This window comes from Scyliorhinus torazame, unplaced genomic scaffold (genome assembly GCF_047496885.1).
Source record: "Scyliorhinus torazame isolate Kashiwa2021f unplaced genomic scaffold, sScyTor2.1 scaffold_340, whole genome shotgun sequence".
NCBI lineage: Eukaryota > Metazoa > Chordata > Chondrichthyes > Carcharhiniformes > Scyliorhinidae > Scyliorhinus > Scyliorhinus torazame.
In genome coordinates, this window is record NW_027308067.1 from 186,706 (window position 1) to 203,007 (window position 16,302).

General features: G+C 44.8%; 1 protein-coding gene across 1 annotated transcript; it reads left to right on the forward strand.

The window, feature by feature from the left end:
* Positions 1-5,528: 5,528 nt before the first annotated feature.
* LOC140406184 (platelet endothelial cell adhesion molecule-like) lies at positions 5,529-12,956 on the forward strand (the record flags this gene model as incomplete). Its single annotated transcript, XM_072494324.1, has 5 exons — positions 5,529-5,550; positions 6,562-6,855; positions 8,068-8,361; positions 10,365-10,658; positions 12,663-12,956. Coding segments are annotated over exons 1-5 (1,198 nt in total), but the record flags the coding sequence as incomplete, so codon positions are not given.
* Positions 12,957-16,302: the final 3,346 nt, after the last annotated feature.

Below are 16,302 nucleotides of genomic sequence, written 5' to 3' on the forward strand. Positions count from 1 at the left end.
GAAAATAAAATCAGATGCTTACCTGCCGTCAAAAAGGAATGCCTGGATATCAGGGAATTCGGGATGTGTGTTTAGTAACAAAGCCTCTGAAACGGGCACTTTGGCGCTGCATTGGAACAGGCATTGTTTCGAGAATTCTAGGAATGGTGTTGATGCTCCTTTTATTCATTCTTATTTTCTCAATTTCAGTGATTTTCCTGATTGAAATGAGCGTTTCACAAAGTAAGTGGCGACATATCTCTCCAATTTCATAAACTGCCTTGAACAACTAATTCTTGTCCTGTTTAATCAATCCTTTTTTTCCATGGTAATTGATCTGAATATTGTAACCCATCGTGCTACAACACTGACAATGATAATGCAGGACCTGATTGTCAATGCGACCGGAAATTCCGTATTTTCTGTTGACACGTCACCCATTCACACACACCGGGGGAGGATGACGAGGGAGGCATGTCGTTTTCAAGTTGGCAACAGCTGAAGTTCTGTAAAATATGAGTATTCATTTTATGTTTGCAGTTACAATTCCAAGTATATGTACAGCATATTCAAAGGTGTCATTGCATGTCTTCGAACTGCTCCACTGTCCAATTGAGGCCTATCCTCGGAGTACCTAATAAACTGCAAAACCGATAACCCTCATGTCTGAAATTAACAACTAACTCAGATGCTCTAGCAGATCTAAAACACTCACCCAGTGAGTAATTGCTTGTTAGAATCGCCCATGAAATGGGCTTCTTCTACTCCTGAGATTTTCTCACATGCCATCTGAGCAGAAATGAAGGGAAATAGTCTCACTGTCAAGTGCATGACAAAGGTGATAATTGTCCACCAATATCATTCCCATCCAAAGGCCTCACCAAACATGATTTTATTTATACAGTGGCAGTACTGCAGTAACTCGTCCTAAACGCCACAAGGGAGCAAATATCAATTGAACACCGAGCATGGAGATGGCATTGGAGATTAGCAAAAACTGTGACGAGAAGGAGGTCTTCAAGGGGGAGTGACTCAAGCGGAGAGTTTTAGGGGGCGAACCCCAGAGCTCAGGGTCCCAAAGCAGCTGCAGGAGCTCATTACAGGGTAATGGAAAGTCTAAGTGAGCTCTAAGGCACACAATTATATTGGTGTAGAGAGATCAGCGGGTTTCAGGAGCTCGGGAACAGAACACAGATAGGGATGACACATGGAGAGTTCCGGAATATAATTATTTTCCTCTTTAATGCAGGCAGTTTTCAATTCATTGGCTTTCGTTTAGAGGAGCACAATTTTGTTCTTAGAGAATGGAGCTCCGACATTAATGGGCCTTAGGTTGCATTGGGGCTGAGGATACCGGATATTCTGTTACATTCATTCTGATGCAGTGTGACAGATGTGTTCTCCACCGGGTGAGAGTTGAAATACACATGTGCGGAGGCAGGAAAGACAGGTGGGCTGAGACAGGGGCGGAGTCAGCGGATGTCATGGAGATTGACGTTTTTGGTCTGAGCAATGATGCATTAATGGGGGCAGAAATCAACGTAGGGTCAAATATGATATCAAGATGGTGAAGAGTCTCTGTCAGCTCAGGCGGATATCAATGAGAAGGATCCAGTTCGTGTCTGGGGAACGAGTTTACAGGGTGCCAAGGGCGGACTGGTGTTTGGGACGACGTTATTAACATAGACACTGAAAGCAGATTCATAGGAAGGCCATCAAAGTACGGTTTTCCTCCATTTCGCAACAAATCCAAACTCGGAATATGTCAGTGGTCCTTAACTAATAGCTGGCTCCAACTGCTGCCTTCCTTTTGTTTTTAGATTAACATCACACCATGGAATGCATCGCTTCGCAGAGTATCCCCAGCAGATTCTAAACGGCCCATTCGTGAGGGCAGTAATTAGAACAAACAAATAACATATCAACACAGGAACAGTTCCTTCGGCCCACCAAACCTGCGCCAATCCAGATTCCTGATTATCACTTAGCACTTATTGCCCAAGCGATCTGCGTCCCTCCATTCTCAGTCCGTTCATGTATCGAGCAAGATATGTCTTGAACGTTGCTATCGGCCTGGCACCACTACCTCCACTGGCACCGTGTTCCCGGCGCCCAACCCCGTCTCCGTGAAAAACAATTCCCCTGAACGTTCCCCCTCTCACGTTGAGCCTCTCGGCCTTGTAATTGAGCCTTCCACCCTGGGAAAAATATTCTGACTATTCACCATGTCTATACCTCTCTTACATTCGTAGACTTCAATCAGGTCACCCTTCAGCCTCCGTCTTTCAAACGGAAACAATCCGAGTTGATGCAACCTCTCCTCAGGGATAACTCCCTCCAGACCAGGCAATACCCCAGGACACCTTCTTTGCACTTTCTCCAAACCAACCACGCCCATCTGGTATAGTCGCGAGCAGAACTGCACATAATATTCCAAATGTGACCTAAATAAGGTTTTATATAACTGTAACATGATCTGCCATCAATTGTACTCAATACCCCGGTGGATGAAGGCAAGCAGACTGTCTGTCTTCTTGACCGCATTGCCCACCTGCATTGCATTTTTCATAGAAATATGGACCTGAACGCCCAGATCTCAGTGTATGTCAATGCTCTGAAGGGCTCTGCCATTTACTCAATAATTCACACCTGAATTTGATTTTCGAAAATGCATCGCCTCGCATTTGTCCGGATTGAACTGCACCTGTCATTTCTCTGCCAAACTCTCCGATCTATCATTATTCTGTATTCTCTGACAGACCCCGTCACTATCTGCAACCCCGTATATCGTAGTGGTCCCTGAAAACTTGCTAAACAGAGCACCGAAGTTTTATTCCACATCATTTGCATATATTAAAAACAAATATAGTCAAAGCACTGATCCACGTGGAACACCACGAGTTACATAACTCTATTCTCAAACACTCCCTTGCACTACTACTCTCTTTCTCCTGTTGCCAAGCCAGTTCTTTTACAATCTAGCTAGCACACCCGACTCCCACGCAACTTTATATTTTTTAGCAGTCTGCCATGAGGGACATTGTGAATCGCCATACTAACGTCCATGTAGACGACATCTCCACCCTGTCCCTCATGAATTAATTTTGGCACCTCCTCAAAAAAACTAAATTAAGTTGATAAGACAATACTGCTCCCGGACAAAACTATGTTGCCTGTCACTAACAAGTCCATTCGGTTCCAAATGCGAATAAATCCTGTCCCTCGGGAGTTCTCCAATAGCTTCCTCGCCATTGACGTCAGGCTCAACCGGCGATAGTTACCTCGTTTATTATTGCTTACCGTCTTAAACAAAGGGATTTAGCTATTGTCCAGTCCTCTGGAACCTCGCCTGTGGTCAAAAATAATGCAAAGCTTTCAGTGGAATACCCCGGTTTTACCTCTTTTGACTCCCATGACCCTGGAATATATCCCATCCGGCAGAGGGCACATGTCTAACAGTGCATTGATAGATATCCAGCACTTGCTCCTTCGTTATGCTGACGCGTCCTCTATTATTCACACACCCTTAGAATCATATAATTTACAGTGCACAAGGAGGCCATTCGGCCCATCGAGTCGGCACCGGCCTTTGGAAAGAGCACCATACTCAAGGCCACACCTCGATCTTATCCCGATAACCCAGGAACACGTCCTAACTATTAAGGCAATAAGGGGCAATGTATCATGACTAATCCCTCTAAACTGCACATCATTTGCTTGTGGGGAGAATGCAGAGCACACGGAGGAAACCCATGCAGACACATGGAGAATGGGCAGACTCCACACGAACAGTGACCCAAGCGGGAATCTAACCTGGGACCCTGGAGCTGTGAAGCAATAGTGCCGGCCACTGTGCAAACTTGCCACCCAAACACTGTACTGCTGTGCCACCCATCCGCAACCCCAACATCCGTCATGCTCCTGTCCTTGGTGAATACCGATGCAAAGTACTCTTTGAGGATATCAACCACTTCGGCTGACTCCACGGATGCCCTCCCTCCTTTGTCCTGGAGTGGGACTACTCTTTCCGTAGAAACCCTCTTGCTCCTCGCATATGTATAAAATGCATTGGGATATTAATAAACCCAATGGCAATGACATTTCAAGCCCACTTTTAGCTCACCTAATTCCCCGCTTGAGTTTGTCAGTCTTGACAGAGTCAGGCGCCGCTGTAATAATTGTATGTACTTATTTCAGCGAAGAGAATCTATTGTTTGAAATTGCACAGATTAAAATAGATTTTCACACTTTTAAATTACATTTTTAAATCAGTTGTACTTAACATAAATATTGACGTCAAAATAAATCTTCACTTCCAGGGAAGTATTTCTGATCAAACATCTCACTTTGGTAAAGGGTATTCCACTGATTTATTATATTTATTGTTATTTTATTTACTACTTTCAGATCTAGTTACATTTAAATATCTGTATCACGTGCTGAGCTGAGCTACTGAAATGTATTCTGCAATTTCAAATATCTCACTGTTTCTTTGCAACCAAACTCCTTAAAGTAAGATTGGTCAACATGAGATGCCGGAGCAAACATTTCCCTCCAGCACAGTTCAGCAGTTACTGAGTTATCACATTCTCACTGTACATGAAGTCCTGATGATCTATTTAACAGTCATTTCTGTTCCGGTCAACACAGTTCACCGGACAAAGGCAAATATATCACTTGATCAACCGACTGGAGTGTATTTAGAAACAGAGAATGTCACCATTACCTGCACCGGCCAGACATGTGATTCTGATAAAACCTTCTCCGTTTACAAAGATGGTCAACATTTTAACGGTGCTGGAATTACCACACAGGACATCTCTGCAACTTTCTCATTTGCTGCAATCGGCAATAGAGGACATTTTGCGTGTTATTCTTATTGTGTGCATGATCAGGAAACATCCGCAGTGAGCGAATCTGTGATTGTGACAATAGCAGGTGAGGGACTGAAAACAGTGTTTTTTTTAAGATAACTGCTTCAGTTCATTGTTATTTTACAAAGCCTGTTTCATCTAATGTAAGAACATTTTCGGTCAGATACTGAGAGGGAGCATTTTAATTGAATAAAATCCTGACAGAATCTATGAACGTTTGGGGCCTGGATACTTGATCTATAACTATGAGCCAGAGAAGACCACACGAGCCAATCAGGAGGAGGTGTGAAGTATCCAGTCCACAGATGATGTGGTCTGGAACTGAACTGCAGACTGTGATCATTGCCACATGATGGCGCAGTCACTCCCACGCTGCGTGAGTATTTAGAGAGTGCTGCACTGTCAGGGGCTAGATATAAAGAATTTAGGGTTTGAGGTCGATAATCCGGAGCAGAACTCCTTCTACAGCCCGTCCGTTTCCGCTACTGCGGAGGTGCTGCACTCTTGGAGGTAGATGTAAATAATTCAGGAACTGAGATCCATAACACAGGCTGACACGAACCTCGATGCCTGTACTGAAGAAGGCTGCACTGGGCGGGGTAGATGTATATGCTTTCAGGCTTGAGCTTCATAATCCACGCCGACACTAGCCCCCACCCCAAACCCGTGGAAAGAATGAGGGAGGGCTGCACCGGAGGTAATACGTGAATGAGCCGATTTAAGCAGATTTGATCGCACTCTCATGAGGCAGAGGAAAGCACATTTAACTCCCACTCCATGCAACCCCTTTTTAAATTCTTATTTCCCAGATGTTGGTTTCGCTGGCTGGGCCACAATCTATTCCAAATCCCTAATGTCGCTGCAGAATGTGTTGGTGAGTTGCCTTCTTGAAGCGCAGTCCCTTGTGCTGCACACACCGTTAGAGAGGAAATACCCCGGTCTTCACACTGGGACAGTGAAGAAACAGCGATATATTTCCAACTCTGAGTTATTTGCCACAGGATTCCTAGTCGCCACAGTGTTTGTAAGGCTCGTCCAGTTCCGTTTCTGGACTTAGTACGCTACCCTGAGGAACTGCTGCAGTGATGTCCAGACAATTATGTGAGTGACCTTCAACAACCACAACCATCATACACTGCGCTTTGTATGACTCGAAACAGAGGACAGTTTCAGAACTCATTCCCATTGACTCCAGTTTTGCTAAGGCTCCTTGAAGCCATATTCGACCTTCGATATCAATGAAAGTGTTAGCTATCGTTTGGGTTCCAGCTCGTCTTTCCTTGTTTGACCCTAGGCTGTAATGATGCCAGCAGATGAGTAACCGTGGTAAACCGGATCTAAGCGGCAGTGAGCAAGTTATGGCTTAGTAAATTCCGCTTGATAGCACTGTTGATTTAGTCAGGGAGCAGCTCAGTGGACTGTGAGACCGGTTTGTTTTCCGGAGAGACGCCATCAGTGGGTTGTACTCCTCGGGCAACCTACGGTATCCATGTGACCTCTCCCTGTCAGTTGTTCCCCCCTGCCTGCGGTGTGGTGATCGGCAGGTTAAATCCCAACAATCAGCTCTCTCTTTGATCTGTGGCTGTGAACCTCAGAGACTCAGGGTGCTTTGAGACAGATCAATGGAGATTTTTGTCCTAACAATGGCCCTAATATGTATTCTTCTGATACATTTAGAACTAATCTATCCACTTTCTCTTTACTATAGATCGGCTGGCAAAGCCAAGGGCAGTCCTTGATCAATGGACCGGAGTGTATGTAAGAGGAGAGACTCTCACTGTTACCTGCACAGTGACTGGAGATAATCGAGAAAAATACTTCAAATTTTACAAAGATAAACAACGTTTGTCCACCCGTCGAATTGACAGAAACGTCAAAATTGGATCAATCCGGGTCACTGATAGAAGAAGTGAAGGGCGATATGCCTGTCAATATGGAATTTCCGTCGGTGGTAGGCAGCTAATATCCCCAATGAGCGAGACTGTGGAGGTGACCATTTCAGGTAAATAACATAGAAATGAAACTTCTGTTTATTCTGTGGGCTTTGATTATTGATTATTTCCGCTCCGGTTCACGGCAATAACAATGTAACTTTCATTTGGGGTGGCTGCCCGTCACCGGGGTGGCACGGTAGAAGCGACAGTATTTCTAAATGAGTGTCCATTTCATTCCTCAACGATTGATTCTCTAAATGACAGAATGTGGCATGAATTCACCGATGGTGCATCGGCTGTGGCTCTGGGGACTCAGGCGCCGGTATGGGGAGGAGGTGGTGGTGAAATGAGGGGCGGAGTGTGAGAGGTGTGCGAGTGGGGAAAGGTTCATTCACCTGGGGGAGATATTCAGCTAGCTACGGTGAAATTACAGTCCTGTGATTTCGGAGTTTATGACATAATATTGCTTGAAAGGAGCGGACTCTGCCATTGATTTTCTGCACCAACGAATGACCAATTCCGATCCTACAGCCCCCATTGAGAGCTCCATGTTGCTTCGTTAAACACCCGTCTCCACCTTCCAGCCACCCACCTCGTCATTCACTCTCTTTGTTGGTGTGACCAAAAGTTCAACTTCTTTTGGATTGTCTCAATGCAAATCCTCAGTCCATAGAATTCTGGCTTTGTCTCAGAGATATACATCTATATATTCACCATGTTAATCCAGACTGACACATATATATATGAGCTAGGTTAATCCAGACTGACACTCCAGTATTGAGTGATGCACTATTGGAGCTAGATACATATAGTCTGGGACAAGAGCTCTATAATCTAGTCTGACAAATCTCCCAGTGCCAGTATTGAGTGTGCATTTCATTATTGGAGGTGGCTGTGTACACACTGGGACTTGTGCTTCATAACTCAGGCTGACAATAGCGCCTGTAACAGCCCTGTGGCTTGAGTGAGGGAGCAGCTCAGTTGGATGTGAGGCCAGTTTATGGTACGGAGAGACGCCAACAGTGGGTGTTACCACACGGGCAGCCTACGGTATCCATGTGACCTCACCCTGTCACCCATTCCCCCTGCCTGCGGTGTGGTGAACGGCAGGTTAAATCCCATCAATCAGCTCTCTCTAAAAAAGGAGATGGTGGCCTGTGATCCTCAGAGACTCAGGGAGCTTTCAGACAGATCAATGGAGATGTTTTTATCACAAAGGCCCTAAAATATGTTCTTCTGATACATTTGTAACTATTATATCTACTTTCTCTTCACCATAGATCCGCTGGCAACGCCAAGGGCAGTACTTGATCAATCGACCGGAGTATATGTAAGAGGAGAGACTCTCACTATTACCTGCACAGTGACTGGAGATAATCGAGAAAAATACTTCAATTTTTACAAAGATAAACAACGTTTGTCCTCCTATCAAATTGACAGAAACGTCAAAACTGGACGATTCGGGGCCACTGACAGAAGAAGTGAAGGGCGATATGCCTGTCAATATGAAATTTCCGTAGGTGGTAGGCAGTTAATATCCCCAATGAGCGAGGCTGTGGATGTGACCATATCGGGTAAATAACATAGAATAGAAAATTCTATGTTTATTCTGTGGGCTTTACGTTTGATTATTTCAGCTCCGGTTCAGGGCAATAACAGTTTAACTTTCATTTGGGGTGGCTCCGTGTCACCGAGGTGGCACGGTAGAAGCGACAGTATTTCTAAATGAGTGTCCATTTCATTCATCAACGATTGATTCTCTAAATGACAGAATGTGGCATGAATTCACCAATGGAGCATCGGCTGTGGATTTGGGGACTCAGAGAGCTGATATGGGTAGTGGGTGGTTGTCAAATTTGATGCATGGTGTGAGGAGTATATTAGTAGGGAAAGGTGCATTCACTGGGAGATATTTTGCTAGCTCCGATGAATTCACAGTCCTGTGATTTCGGAGTTGATTACATAATATTGCTTGAAAGGAGCGGACGCTGCCATTGATTTTCTGTACCAACGAATGACCAATTCCGATCCTACCGCCCCCATGGAAATCTATATGTTGCTTAGTTAAACGCCACTGTCATGTGAGAGTACCTTTATGAAATGGATGTTTATTACTGCAGTGATGTCAGAGAGTTGGTGGAGATGGCCTGTCTGTCAGCTTTTTACTTTCGCTTGAGGCTTTTGCTGCAGGGTGGATTTGGTTTAATTTTAGTTTTGGAGACACTGAAATCACACCAGGATGCGTATGAATCCCTGCAAGCTTATGAATGTTTATTTGGGGTTTTCAAAGTGGTAACTGCTCTCAGTACTGAATTTAAACCTGATGTGCTTCTGTTAAAAAATGTTTTAAGTCGTATGGGTGTTGAAAGGAAAGCATGGATTACTTAGTGTTGTATTCTTTGCGGGTTGTATTTGAATTAATGGTTGCTAAGATGTTCACTTTGTTTTAGAAAGCTTAACTTGAGTTCATAGAATAAACATTGTTTTGCTTTCAAATTCCTTTTCCATTTCTGCTGTACCGCTCCTGTCGAGTGGGCAGTGTGCTTCCCTTACCACAATCTATTAAAAGTTGTGGGTCTGGTAGGGCAGCACCGTGGCGCATTGCTGCCTCATGGCCCCGAGGTCCCAGGTTTAATACCGGCTCTGGGTCACTGTCCGTGTGGAGTTTGCACATTCTCCCCATGTTTGCGTGGGTTTCGCCCCCACAACCCAAAGATGTGCAGTGTCGGTGAATTTGTCACGCTAAATTGCCCCTTAATTGGAAAAATGAATTGGGTACACTAAATGAAAAACAAAAAGTTGTTGGTCAGGTGAACTCCATGATGCACTTTGGGGTTCTCTAAACCATGCCCAGAAGACCACTCTTCAACCTCCAGCTCTCCAACTGGTCATTCACTCTCTTTCTTGGTATGACCAATAGTTCAACTTCTTTTGGATTGTCTCCATGCAAATTCACCGGACATATAATTTTGGCGTAGTCTCGGATATATATATATATATATGTATATTCACCAGGTTAATCCAGACAGAAACGCATATATATATTATCAAGTTAATCCAGACTGACACTCCAGACGTTGCCAGTATTGAATGCGACACTATTGGAGCTAGACACAGATAGTCTTCGACCAGAGCTCGATAACCTAGTCTGACACATCCCCCTGTGCCAGTACTGAGGGTGCATTTCACTATTGGAGGTGGCTAGAAACACACTGGGACTTGTGCTTCATAAATACTACCTGTAACAACCCTGTGGCTTTAGTCAGGGAGCAGCTCAGTGGACTGTGAGACCGGTTTGTTTTCCGGAGAGACGCCATCAGTGGGTTGTACCCCTCGGGCAACCTACGGTATCCATGTGAACTCACCCTGTCAGCTGTTCCCCCTGCCTGCGGTGTGGTGAACGGCGGTTAAATCCCAACAATCAGCTCCCTCTAAAAAAGGAGATGGTGGCCTGTGATCCTCAGAGACTCAGGTTGCTTTCAGACAGATCAGTGGAGATTTTTGTCCTAACAATGGTCCTAATATGTATTCTTCTGATACATTTATTACTATTCTGTCCACTTTCTCTTTACCATAGATCCGCTGGCAAAGCCAAGGGCAGTCCTTGATCAATGGACCGGAGTGTATGTAAGAGGAGAGACGCTCACTATTACCTGCACAGTGACTGGAGATCATCGAGAAAAATACTTCAATTTTTACAAAGATAAACAACGTTTGTCCTTCCGTCAAATTGACAGAAAGAACAAAATTGGACCATTCCGTGTCGCTGATAGAAGCAATGAAGGGCGATATGCCTGTCAATATGGAATTTCCGCCGGTGGGAGGCAGTTAATATCCCCAATGAGCGAGACTGTGGATGTGACCATATCAGGTAAATAACATGGAATAGAAAATTCTATATTTATTCTGTGGGCTTTACGTATTGATTATTTCAGCTCCTGTTCCGGGCAATAACAATTTAACTTTCATTTGGGGTGGCTCCGTGTCACCGAGGTGGCACGGTAGAAGCGACAGTATTTCTAAATGAGTGTCCATTTCATTCATCAACGATTGATTCTCTAAATGACAGAATGTGGCATGAATTCACCAATGGTGCATCGGCTGTGGATTTGGGGACTCAGAGAGCCGGTATGGGGAGTGGGTGGTTGTCAAATTTGATGCAGGGTGTGAGGGGTATATTAGTATGGAAAGGTGCATTCACTGGGAGATATTTAGCTAGCTCCGGTGAAATCACAGTCCTGTGATTTAGGAGTTGATTACATAATATTGCTTGAAAGGAGCGGACTCTGCCATTGATTTTCTGTACCAACGAATGAACAATTCCGATCCTACAGCCCCCATGGAGAGCTATATGTTGCTTAGTTAAACGCCACTGTCATGTGAGAGTACCTTTCTGAAATGGATGTTGATTACTGCAGTTATGTCAGAGAGTGGGTCGAGCTGGGCTGTCTGTCAGCTTTTTCTTTCGCTTCAGGCTTTTGCTGAAGGGTGGGTTTGGTTTCATTTTAATTTTGGAGAAGCTAAAATGACACTAGGATGTGTATGAATCCCTGCAATCATATGAATGTTCATTTGGGGTTTTCAAAGTGGTAACTGCTCTCAGTAGTGAATTTAAACCTGATGTGCTTCTGTTAAGTTTTTTAAAATGTCTTATGGATGTTAAAAGGAAAGCATGGATTACTTAGTGTTGGATTATTTGGGGGTTGTATATGAATGAATGGTTGCTAAGATGTTCGCTATGTTTTATAAAGGTTAACTTGTGTTCATGGAATAAATATTGTTTTGCTTTCAAATTCCTTTTCCATTTCTGCTGTACCGCTCCTGTAGAGTGGGCCGTGTGCTCCCCTTACCACAATCTATTAAAAGTTGTGGGTCTGGTAGGGCAGCACCGTGGCGCATTGCTGCCTCATGGCCCCAAGGTCCCAGGTTCAATCCCAGCTCTGGGTCACTGTCCGTGTGGAGTTTGGACATTCTCCCCGTGTTTGCGTGGGTTTCTCCCCCACAACTCAAAGATGTGCAGGGTCGGTGAATTGGTCACGCTAAATTGCCCATTAATTGGAAAAATGAATTGGGTACACTAAATGAAAATCAAAAAGTTGTTGGTCTGGTGAACTCCATTATGCACTTTGGGGTTCTCTAAACCCTGGCCCAGAAGACCACTCTCCAACCTCCAGCCATCCAACTGGTCATTCACTCTCTTTCTTGGTATGACCAATAGTTCAACTTCTTTTGGATTGTCTCCATGCAAATTCACCGTGCATATAATTTTGGCCTTGTCTCGATATGTATATTCACCCGGTTAATCGAGACAGACGCGCATGTATATATGATCTAGATTAAACCAGACTGACACTCCAGACGTTGCCAGTATTGATTGCTACACTATTGGAGCTAGATACAGATAGTCTTGTACCAGATCTCTATAATCTAGACTGACACATCCCCCGGTGCCAGTATTGAGGGTGCATTTCACTATTGGAGATGGCTTTATACACACTGGGACTTGTGCTTCATAATTCAGGCTGAAAATACCACCTGTAACAAACCTGTGGATTTAGTCAGGGAGCAGCTCAGTGGACTGTGAGGCCGTTTTGTTTTCCGGAGAGACGCCAACAGTGGGTTGTATCCCTCGGGCAACCTTCAGTATACATGTGACCTCACACTGTCAGCTGTCCCCCCCTGCCTGCGGTGTGGCGAACGGCAGGTTAAATCCCAACAATCAGCTCTCTCTAAAAAAGGAGATGGTGGCCTGTGATCCTCAGAGACTCAGGGTGCTTTCAGACAGATGAATGGAGATTTTTGTCCGAACAATGGCCCTAATATGTATTCTTCTGATACATTTATAACTATTCTATCCACTTTCTCTGAACCATAGATCCCCTAAAAAAGCCAAGGGCAGTCCTTGATCAATCAACCGGAGTATATGTAAGAGGAGAGACTCTCACTATTACCTGCACAGTTACTGGAGATAATCGAGAAAAATACTTCAATTTTTACAAAGATAAACAACGTTTGTCCTCCCGTCAAATTGTCAGAAACGACAATTTTGGAACATTCCGGGCCACTGGTAGAAGAAGTGAAGGGCGATATGCCTGTCAATATGAAATTTCCGTCAGTGGTAGGCAGCTAATATCCCGAATGAGCGAGACTGTGGAGGTGACCATATCAGGTAAATAACATTTAAATGAAACTTCTATGTTTATTCTATGTGCTTTACGTATTGATTATTTCAGCTCCGGTTCACGGCAATAACAATGTAACTTTCATTTGGGGCGGCTCCCTGTCACCGAGGTGGCACGGTAGAAGCGAACAGTATTTCTAAATGAGTGTCCATATCATTCCTCAACGATTGATTCTGTAAATGACCGAATGTGACATGATTTCACCGACGGTGCATCAACTGTGGTCGTGGGGACTCGGAGCCGGTCGGGGGAGCGGGTCGTGGTGATATTGGTGGTAAGGTGTGATGGGTATGTTAGTAGGGAAAGATTCATCCATTCGGGGGCGAAATTGATATGCTAAGGTGAAACCATAGTCCTGTGGCGGATGGGGTTTATTACAGGCATAAAGTACCGGACTGTGCCATTGATTTCCTCTATCAACGAATGCCCAATTCCGTACCCCCTTCCCCCTGGAGTGGTATCTACTGCATATACTGTCAAATATCACCCGACAACCTGCACCCACCGCGTCATTCATTCTCCTTGTTCGTATGACCAGCAGTTCGACTTCATTTCGGTTATCTCCAGTTGAGATCTCCGGACCGATAATTGTAGCTTTGTCTCGGAGGTCGGCATGTTGTCATATCATAGAATTTACAGGGCAGAAGGAGGCCATTCGGCCCATCGTGTCTGCACCGGCTCTTGGAAAGAGCACCCTACCAAAGGTCAACACCTCCACCCTATCCCCATAACCCAGTAACCTCACCAACACTAAGGGCAATTTTGGACACTAAGGGCAATTTATCATGGCCAATCCACCGAACCTGCACATCTTTGGACTGTGGGAGGAAACCGGTGCACCCAGAGGAAACCCACGCAGACACGGGGGGGACGCGCAGTCTCCGCACAGACAGTGACCCAAGCCGGAATCATACCCGGGACCCTGGAGCTGTGAAGCAATTCTGCTATCCACAATGCTACCGTGCTGCCCCTGTAATATCCTCAATATCAAGCAACATAATCGTAAACTCACTGTACCCCCTCCAAAGCCTCCATATCCTTCAGGCTCAATGCCGTGGATGAAGGAGAACCTGACACATTCCTTCTTTCCGAGTTTCTCGACCTGCGTTTTCACTTTTAGTTACCTGTCGACCTGTACACTCAGGTCCCTGTGCCTTTCACTACCTCGGAAGTTCTGATATTTATTGCTTATTTCGCACTCGTATTAGATGTTTCAAAATGCATTACCTCACATTTGTCCACATCAGACTCCATCTGGCATCTCTCTGCCGAAGTCTCCAACCGATCAGTATCCTGCTGTGCAGACCCGATGGGCCGAATGGCCTCCTTCTGCACTGCATGCTCTATGTTTATGTTCATCAATTGCAAATATATATCCAGCTCTCTTCGGCAAAGTCCTATGCAATCCACCTCCAACAGTAGGCAGCGCATTCAAACCCCAAAAACATATCACTCATAGCTCTCTTGATTGCCGTCTTGTAATTGTGACCGCTAGTCACTGACATACCAATTAGTGGAAAAGGAATATCCTCTTGACCCTGTCAAAATTGTTCAGAATATTCGCCGCTTAATGTTCTCTGATCCAAGGAAACCTGTCCAAGGAGGAGGGGCCGCATCTCACCTGCAGGGGCACTAATATCTTGGCTGGTAGGTTTGCTAGAATCACTAGGGAGGATTTACCGTAGTATGTCAGGGGTTGGAAACCACTCAACGTTAGCGTAGAAAGTGTAATAACTGAAGGGGAAACATAGAACAAAATAAGAGAACGACATTACCCGCAGGCACAGCAAAGAAGGTGACAAGTTTGGGAAGGGCGGAGTCAATGCAGGACTCAGGATGTTGTATGTTAATGCACACAGTGCACGGAACAAGGTAAATGAGCTTGTTGTACGCATTGAAATTGGCCGGTACGATGATGTGGGCATCACAGAGATGGGGCTGCAGGGGGAATCAGGACAGGAATCTCCATATACAAGGATGTGTCCTATGAAAAGGGCAGGCAGGTGGTCAATGGGGCGGGGTTGCATTGTTGGTAAGAATGAAGATAAATCGATAGCAAGGAGCGGTATGGGATCAGAAGGCATAGAATCTCCAGGTAGGCTGAGGAATCGCAAAGGTAAAAGTACCTGATGGGAGTTATGTACATGCCCCCTGGCACTGGCCAGGATGTGTGGCAGATAATAAATCAGGAGACAGAAAAGGCAAGTCAAAAAGGCAATATCGTGTTATGGGCGAGGCGTTTTCAGAACCCAAAATGTATCATGGAGTTCAACCAACCTCTTCCTTTAATGGATGTGTTGCTTTTCCTAGCACACGGCTTTTTTCTTTGGTGTGGGATTACAATTATGGACACGTGGGTTTTTAAACACAAAACAATGTTTATTCCATGAACTGAACTTAACATCTGAAATAAACATTGGATCTCTTAACACCCCTTACTTCAAAGATAACTCAGAAAATATTGCAACAGTCAATAACTCCTTAAAATGTTCCTTCAACTTTCAAGAGACTTAACACCTTTAAACAGTATGACATCAGGTTAAAGGATAGACATTATTTCTGTAGAATGGCAGAGATATAGTTGCTCGGTTGACTTCAGCTCCAGCACCTTGCTTTCTTCCTGAAAACTCTCTGGAAACACACAGACACACACAACCTCCAGTCTCACACTGGCTTTCTCCTTTTAATCAGCTCACAGCAAAACCAGCCAGTCACTTTTCAAACTGCAAAACCAAACTGCCAAATGGCTGAACTGAACTGAGCTCCACCCACTCTATGACATCACTGTTTTCTTAAGGGCACATTGCTTAAACATCCAGTTCTTAAAGGCACTCTCGCATGACAATTGCAATAATCATGGGCGACTTCAATATGCTGATGCACTGGGAAAATCAATTCCGTTGTGGATCCCAAGAAAAGGAATTTATGGAATGCCGAACAGATTTTTTTTAAGAGCAGGTTGTGACAGAGCCTGCTCGGAGACAGGCAATTCTGGATTTGGTGATGTGTAATGAGGTAACTTGATTAGGAACTTAAGGTGAAGGAACCCTGAGGGAGCAGTGACCACAATATGTCAGAATTTACCCTGCAGTTTGATAGGAAGAAGTTGGAATCAGATGTAACGGTATTAATATTAAATACGGGAGACGACAAGGACACGAGGAAGGGGCTGACCAGTGCTCATTAGAAAAGAAGCCTAGCAGGGAAGACAATGGATCAGCAATGGCAGGAGCTTTGGGGGATTATTCGGGAGGCACAACAGAAATTCATCCCATTGAGGAGGAAACATGCTCAGGGGAGGACAAGGAATCCATGGCTGACGAGGGAAGTCAA